Raw genomic sequence first — 8,582 nt, 5'->3', positions numbered from 1 at the left:
ACAGTTGCAAGTCTTTCATGTTTTGTTTTTTTTAAGTTAAAATGAAATCAAATTCATGACTTGTGGCCAAACCTTTGTTTCAAAGAGTCTTACTTTAATAAAATAAAAATCATATCAGCTGGTCATACAAATGTCCAGATTAAAAACCAAAAAGCTAAAACATCAATCACACATAGGATCATTTTAAACTTTTAAACACCACAATATAAATCATTTACCCACCCAATTAAATTATCAAACAAATATATCCTTCAATTAAAAAATGCTAAATTGCAGTGCACCTCTCAACCTGGTATAGCTGCTCAGTAGAGACTGCATAGGGGTAACATTAGTGCGCAAGTCTGCTGTGAATGTGCAAGAGAGATGAAGATGCTCAAATGACATTGTGGAGGACAGCGACAGCCATAGCGATGAGGGTCAGCGAGGAGGAACAGACAGACGCTGAAGAGCCAGACTCTGTGAAGGGTTCTGTGTGTTTGAGCATCCAGTCCTTCTCCTTCTGAAGTCCCTGTTTGTCCAGCTCAGGACTGACCAGCTTCCGGATTGTCTCATAGTATTTATTCAGCCACTGAAGCTGGAGTAAGAAAACAACACTCTTAATCAAAGTCATGAACGAGCCTAAAGATGCATACTGCTTCCTTGTGTGTGTGCATATCAAATAAACAAGTAAACAGTGGCAAACACAAAAAATAAAACAGAAATATAGTATAATAATGCCATATCTTCCAGGTCTAGAATCAATATGGTGTTCCACAGGGATCAATTCTTGGACCACTTAACGTTTTGTTCTGTCACTTGGTCACATTGTAAAATAAAACCCACAATTAATTATCATTGCTATGCTGACAGTTGTGGAAGAAATCCTCAAGTGGAAGTTGCAGTCTTTATCTGGGATCATTTAACCACATGGTTTGCATGCTGCCGTCCATGTTTCATTAACCACAGCGTTTTAAAAGTAAAGTACCACATGATATTACAGAATATCACTGTCTCCGTCTGCTGGTGTCATTACCAAATGCACCTTTCTCTCCTGCCCACACTGGATAATTGGCTGCTGTCAGATTGATTCGAAGTACCGTCAGGAAAAGACTTGAACTGCTGCACACTTTATATTAGATCATTTTCAAATTTTCAGTACTTTGGTGTTTGGTGTTGTTGTGGTCCTTCTATGAACGTCATGAATGAGCCTAAAGGTGTACAGTGGCATGCAAAAGTTTTCTCTTACTGTGAATAGTTAAGTAAGTTGAAGATGAACTGATCTCCAAAGGCATGCAGTTAAAGATGAAACATGCTTTTAAACAAGCAAGAGTACTGTATTATTTTTGTTTTGTACACTTTTAGATTGTAAAAAAGGAAAGGAGCTCCATACAAAAGTTTGGGTACCCCAAGATATTTAAGCTCTTAGACAACTTTTACAAGGGTCTCAGACCTTAATTAGCTTGGCTCTGACTTGTTCACAATCATCATTAGGATAGCCCACGTGATGCAACTTTCAAAGCTTTATAAATACTCTGAATACTGAAACCTTGTCCCATCAATCAGCAGCCATGGGCTCCTCTAAACAGCTGCCTTGCACTCTGAAAACTAAAATAACTGATGCCCACAAAGCAGGAGAAGGCTATAAGAAGATAGCAAAGTGTTTTCTGATAGCTGTTTCATCAGTTTGTAATGTAATTAAGAAATGGCAGTAAATAGGAACTGTGGAGGTCAAGTTGAGGTCTGCTCAACCAAGAAAACTTTCTGAGAGGGCTGCCTGTAGGATTGCTAGAGAGGCAAATCAAAAACCCAGTTTGACTGCAAAAGACCTGCAGCAAGATTTAGCAGACTCTGGAGTGGTGGTGCACTGTTCTACTGTGCAGCCACACCTGTACAAATATGACTCATCAGAAGAAAACCTTTCCTGTGTCTTCACCACAAAATTAAGCATTAGAGGTTTGCAAAGGAACATCTAGACAAGCCTGACACACATAATTCCTTTGGACTGATGAAGTTAAAATAGAACTTTTTGGACTCAACACGAAGGTATGCTTTGAGAAAAAAGGGACACCTGTCCAACTGTTAAACATAGGGGTGGATCGATCATGCTTTGTTGGAGCCAGTGGCAAGGGGAACATTTCACAGGTAGAGGGAAGAATAGATTCAGTTAAATTCCAGCAAATTCTGGAGACAAACATTATACCATATGTAAAAAAGCTGAAGATGAAGAGAGGATGGCTTCTACAACAGGACAATGATCCTAAACACACCCTGAAATCCACAATGGACTACCTCAAGAGGCACAAGCTGAAGGTTTTGCCATGGACCTCACAATCCTCCAACCTAAACATCATTAAAAATCTGTGGATAGACCTCAAAAGAGCAGTGCATGTAAGACTGAATCTCACAAAACTAGAGGCCTTTTGCAGGAAGAATACGTAGGTGAAAATCCCCCAAACAAGAATTGAAAGCTGTGATACTTGCCAAAGGGGGCACTATTAAGCACTTACCATAAAGAGTAGGTCCCAAACTTTTGCTTTAGGTTCTTTTCCTTTTTTGTTATTTTGATACTAATAAAGATTGAAATAAAAGAATAATCTTGCATAAAATAAGAAGTAATGTGTCGTCTTTAACTTATTGCCTTTTGGAAATCAGGTCATCTATTACTTGCTTGGCTATTCACAGTAAACTGAATTTTGTGCACTGCTTCCACGTGCATGTGTATCAAGTAAACAAGTAAACAGTGGATAACAGACAAAATTAAGTAGAAATATATCATAATACTGTGTCTTCCTGGTTTAAGGTCAAATGTGGCGTTCATCAGGGATCAATTCTTGGACCACTTTTGTTCTGTTCTTTCATCTGGTCAGGTCACATCATCAAAAAATACACAATAAATGATCATTGCTGTGCTGACAGTGGCAGAAAAATTGCTTAAATTGTTTACTTAAATTAAAGTACCAGAACAAAAATATAATTATATATTACAAGTGAAAGTCCTGCACCCAATGTCATACTTCAGAAAAAGAAACAAAGCATTATCAGCCAAATGTACTTATTTTTGGAAAAGTAAAGGTACTTGCTCTGCAGAAAAATGTCTTGAAATTGTTAATACTGTTGCATAAATGGAAAGGAGCATTTTTTGTGGTTGCAGGAAGTCAAAGTGTAGCTGAAGAAATCAACACCTACAACTGTTGAGTAAATGCAGTGAACTGAAAAACAGAATATTTCCATGTAGAGTGTAGGTGGGTAGAATTATAAATAGCATAAAATGGAAAAACTCAAGTAAAGTTCAAGTACTTGAAAACTGTAGTTAAGTATAGTACTTGAGTAAATGTACTTAGTTGCTTTCCACCACTGATCTTAAGACTCTGGATGATGTGCACTATGAATAAACAGAAGTTGAGGAAAAAGATGAACTAAAATTGTGCAGCCAAAAACATCACAGTTTTTCACTCTATCTAAAAATTTAATATTAGTTATTGTTATAAGTAACCGCAACATTCTTTTCTGTACAATGATGCTCCAAAAAATGTCTTACATTTACTTTGAAGATGAAAAAAACAACAACAACACAGAAGTTGATTTCACACGTGGTTTTGTTTTCTCAAATAATGTTTTCATCTCTAGGCAGCAGAGGAACTTCGACCTCAAGTGTAAAGGGGGGATTTTAGGAGGAAACCAGCAGACTTACAGCAGGAAAACGAAAATACTCGGTTGAGGTCACATTCTCTTAAACTGAAAGATATTTACAAGTATAACAGGAAACTGGTCAAATCCTTGGGGAGATAAATTTACATTATACAGTAGCTTGTTACTAGGGAATTGGTTTAATGTGTTGGGTTAACACTTTTGCTTTTCAAAAGAAGTGACATTGACATTCCTGTAACTTCTCAATGTACAGTTTATCATGCAGTCAGATACAGTGTCTTACCTGCTCTGAGCTGAGGAGCGAGGTGTCAATCAGCTTTCTGTCATATGGAACCAGCGACACAGTGTCAAAGGTCAGGTAGTTATGACCATACTGAGGGAAAGAAAAGCACATTCAAAAAGACTTTACAGGAAATCCCTGACATGATTCTGAATCATCAGAGATGCTCTGTTTCATATCTACCTTTGTGTGTACGGGCACAATCACAGCAACGTCTTCAATCCGAATCCCAAAGTCATTCTCCTTGTAATACCCAGGTTCTTTAAGAAAATCCTCATCAGTTTTTCAACATTAGAACATTTGAGCCAGTTAATTTCTTTTAAAATGATCATAATGTAACTTTATCTGCAGTGCATTTTGACTGATTTAGGGAAAGAATAAAATCTCACCGATAGACGTGAACATGCCGGTTCTGAAGGGAATGTTGTTGCTCTGAAAGCCAACGGGCCCTGGAAAAATATTACAATATTACATCAGTGAAATAAGATTATACCACAGAAACCAAGTGAAAACAAACCTTAAATTCATTTCAGTTGTGTGCAATAATTTATGCACTCTGTATCGTTTCTCATATCCCATTCTATGTGTCCTCCTTCAAATCAGTGGGGTCTATTAAACTTTGTCTATAAAAATGTATATTAACTTGTTGCACCATACTTCTCTTTTTTAGAATATTTTTACAACAAATAATAGCGCTACTATCCTAGTTCATTCTTTGGTTACATCTTGTATTGATTGTTGCAATTCTGTCCTCTTTGGTTTCCCTCTCAAGTGCCTTCATAAACTCCAGTTGGTTCAGAATTCAGCTGCCCGTATCATTACTACAACCCCTCCATAGATCATATCACTCCAGTGACACTTACTCTGTTCTCCAGTGACTTCACTGGCTTCCTGTTAAATACACAAGATTCTGCTTTTCACCTTTAAGGCCCTTCATAATCAAGCCCCTTCCTACCTGTTTGAACTCCTTCATACCTACACACCCTCCTGTACTCTTAGATCCTCTTCTCTAATCCAACTCCCATCGCCACCTGCCTGCTTGACTACCACTGCCCACCGCCTCTGGAACTCTGTCCCCCACGACATTTGCAATATTAACTCCCTTTCCACTTTCAAATCCCGTCTGAAAACACACCTTTTCAAGCTGGCATACTCGGTCTGATTTAACAGAGACACACATATGGTGACCTACACTGACGATGACTTTATGATGATGATTTTATACCTAATATTTATTATTATGATTTTTGTCTAGTCATTTTATTAACTTTTATTGTATATAACCAAACGGTTTGATTTTATGATCTATGGATATAATGGTGCTTGTTCTTTTTATAACTGTTTCTTGTAAGGCGTCCTTACGTGCTCTGAAAGGCGCCTATAAATAAAATGCATTATTATTATTATTATTATTATTATTGTTATTGTTATTATAATTATCATTATTGTTATCACACTTATTTTTATTATTACTACTCATTTAATCAATTAGTCAGGTATAAACTACCAGCATGCACTGGGGCGGTTTTCAGCCAAGTATGAAGCGGTTGGGATGTGAGTCAGCACCTCCAAATCTGAGGCCATGGTTCTCTGCTGGAAACTGGTGGATTGCCCCCCTCTGGGTTGGGAGAGAGTTACTGCCTCAAGGAGTTCAAGTATCTTGGGTCTTGTTCTCGAGTGAGGGTAGATTGGAGCGTGAGATGGATCAGCGGTTTGGTGCCTCCGTTGGGTGGAGGGCTCAGCCTTAGAGACAGGGTAAGGAGCTCGGAGTAGAGCCGCTGCTCCTTTGCATTGAAAGTGGTCAGTTGAGGTGGTTCGGGCATCTGATCAGGATGCCTCCTCAGCACCTCCCACTGGAGGTGTTCTGGGCACATCCCACTGGTAGGAGGCCCCGGGGCAGACCCAGAACATGCTGGAGGGATTACATATCTCATCTGGCCTGGGAACACCTTGGGGTTCCCCAGGAGGAGCTGGAAAGTGTTGCTGGGGAGAGGGACGCCTGGGGTGCTTTGCTCGGCCTGCTGCCCCCACGACCCGGCTCAGGATAAGCGGATGAAAATGGATGGATGAATGAATGGAGGTATAAACTATTTTGATGATCAATTGATCATTTGAGACATTTTTAAAGAGAAGACTTCAAGCATTCTCTGGTCACAGCTTCTCCAGTGTAAATATTGGCTGCTTCTCTCTGTTTTAAATCATTGTGAGCTGAATCTCTGTAATTTGAACTGTCAATCAGTAAAATTAGTACATTTAAAGATATCATTCTGGGAAATTGTCATGGACGGTTTCCACAATTTTCTGACATTTTTCAGGCTAAATGATTAATCAGTTCATGGAGAATTACACAGATAATTACATGAGTAATCAGAGAATCATCCGTCTCCCTGTGGCGCCTTCTCCAAACCTGTGCAGAGTTTTGAGCTCCTTATGTTCAGGTGTATTTGGTCATGTTAGAAGTGGTTGCATTGCAGAATGAAATGTGTGCTCAAACATGCAAACTGCTCGCCAGTTTATTAATTTTATCACTCCCACTTACTGCATTAGCACTGCAGTGTAATGAAGTTCAATTTGATGCAAAACAGCCTGTTGTGCATACTAATCATGATGCTTTTAGACATCAGGCATCATTGAAATCTGCCCCTGAACTCTGTTTCAGTCGAATGGATTTATGCTTTAAAAGGTGTTTTTAGTGAAGACCTCACAATACTAAATACATACTGGGGGTATAAACTTCGAAAAATGTATGTAAAACAAAAAGAGAGCATACACTCATGAACTCCAAAGTAGTTTCCAACACCATGGCCTGTGCCGTGTCCATAGTTCAGGCCCACCTCCCACAATGCTCGGCGACCAAGCATCTCCATGTTTACGCCTGTTGATACACAGAAGCCACACAGAGAGCTGGAGTCAAACATCTTGCTGGAGATACATGTCTACATTCCATCCACTCAAACAGTATCACAAAGTGTTGATCACAAAGTGGAGAAACGGGGCTCTCTAGTGGTGAAACTAGGAAATGTTTCAGGGTTGGATTATTAAACTGTAAATCTCTTTTTATAAACATGCATGAATGTTTTTCATTCCCACCTCTTGTCCCTGAGGGAAAGATGGTTCGGGATATCTCAATGTTCCCCATGAGCACTCGAGTGAAGGCCTCCTGTGAAGCGAGACGTTTGGTTAATGATGGGGAAAGGGTGTTTTAAAGGACTACTTTGTATAATGTGGCCTTTAATGTTTGCTGAGAGGACATTACCGCAGAGGTTTACGGCCAAAAGTCAAATAGTAAACTTTTATAATGATGTCAATAAATAAAAATATACAGAAAGAGAGAAAAAAACTTCACTGCAGTGTGGATGACTCGCAATCTCTTGTGTTTGGACAGTAAAATGTAAATATCTCTTCACACTTTCACTGTAGTATCCACAGTATTACCTTCTGCATTGCTGTGGGGGTTCCCCAGTGAACTGTCCGAGTGATATCAGTGGTCCCATCTCTGAGAGAAGTGAGAGACATGATGACTCATTTCACATGCCAGTAATGAAAGGTGAAACTTGGAGTGTGTGTGTTTTTACTCACAGATACTGGCCGCCAGAGTCCACCAGGTACATCTCATCAACTGTCAACCTCCTGTTTGTTTCCTCTGTAGGGCTGCAACAACACAGGAAATAGCAATATCAGCAGCAGTGGAGATGGTAGTTGTAGCACACTTAAAGGACCATGTCGGTGTTTTAAAAGTTTTACATCACTGCTCAACATTTTCTAAAGCTTGTGGATTGAGAGTGGAGAGCTCACAGGACATGAGCAATGAGAGAAAGGGGGGGGTGGTAACTAACAAAGGTCCCTGTCCAGATTCAAACAGGGGAAATTTCAGTGGTGGAAAATAACCAAGTACATTTACTTAAGTGCTGTATATAAGAGACTTGACTTGACTTGAATATATTTTCCATTTATTTCCATTCTATGCAACTTTGAACTTCTACTCTAGTACATTTAGAGGGAAATATTGTACTTTTTACTCTGCTACACTTATTTAATTTTTGGTTACACATTATTTGGATAGGCCACCTAGAGATAGTTTCTAAGGTTTTTGTAACATTTCACCAGCTTATTAGAGGAGATTCAACAATTTAACTGTTCTGCTTTATTCATCTACAGAGAACATGTGACAATTTACCACATATTCTCAGAGGAATTAGTTAAACTTCAACTATTCACTGAACCTGTGCTGCCTATAAATGTTACAAATATTAGGACTATCCAGAAAGAGTTGTTTTTTATAACTATATCAATATACAAACATACATAAGACAAATAAATAAAAAAAATAAATTATAGGTGCTGCGCAGCGATGGGTCGGATCCGGGCATTTTTAGTCAATTCTGAGACAACAAGCAGAAGAATTGGAAGACATTTAGGAATTTAGCAACACAATCTGCCTTTTGCATCAGCTGAGGCTTGAACTCAGAACCTCTGAGACCAAGGATCAATTTCTATCTCACTGAGCTAATTAGTCAGTGACAATTCATGTGTAGCTTCACAAATTGACTAAGCCAGACGTGCAGGTTTAGCAGCCGTCCATGCATGGAAAAGCAGATTTCAAACCACTGTAAAAAATTCAGTTATTGAAACAAAAATCTGAAAATACACATATTGCATCTAGACAGCATGGAGA

The 8,582-nt window shown here is 38.9% G+C and overlaps 1 protein-coding gene across 1 annotated transcript in view; it reads right to left on the bottom strand.

Moving 5' to 3' along the window:
- Positions 1-87: 87 nt before the first annotated feature.
- xpnpep2 (X-prolyl aminopeptidase (aminopeptidase P) 2, membrane-bound) overlaps positions 88-8,582 on the bottom strand; it is a 27,722-nt gene continuing 19,227 nt past the window's right edge. The window contains exons 14-21 of the mRNA XM_050042245.1: positions 7,487-7,558; positions 7,343-7,403; positions 6,998-7,067; positions 6,678-6,782; positions 4,297-4,356; positions 4,091-4,167; positions 3,911-4,000; positions 88-574 (exon numbers count right to left, since the gene is read on the bottom strand). Coding sequence (XP_049898202.1) covers positions 374-574; positions 3,911-4,000; positions 4,091-4,167; positions 4,297-4,356; positions 6,678-6,782; positions 6,998-7,067; positions 7,343-7,403; positions 7,487-7,558 — 736 coding nt within the window. The 3' untranslated portion in view covers positions 88-373. The remainder of the gene's footprint in view (positions 575-3,910; positions 4,001-4,090; positions 4,168-4,296; positions 4,357-6,677; positions 6,783-6,997; positions 7,068-7,342; positions 7,404-7,486; positions 7,559-8,582) is intronic.

This window comes from Epinephelus moara, chromosome 4 (assembly GCF_006386435.1).
Source record: "Epinephelus moara isolate mb chromosome 4, YSFRI_EMoa_1.0, whole genome shotgun sequence".
Lineage (NCBI taxonomy): Eukaryota > Metazoa > Chordata > Actinopteri > Perciformes > Serranidae > Epinephelus > Epinephelus moara.
Note: the sequence above shows the minus strand (reverse complement) of the source record. Positions and strands in the feature narration are given on the sequence as shown.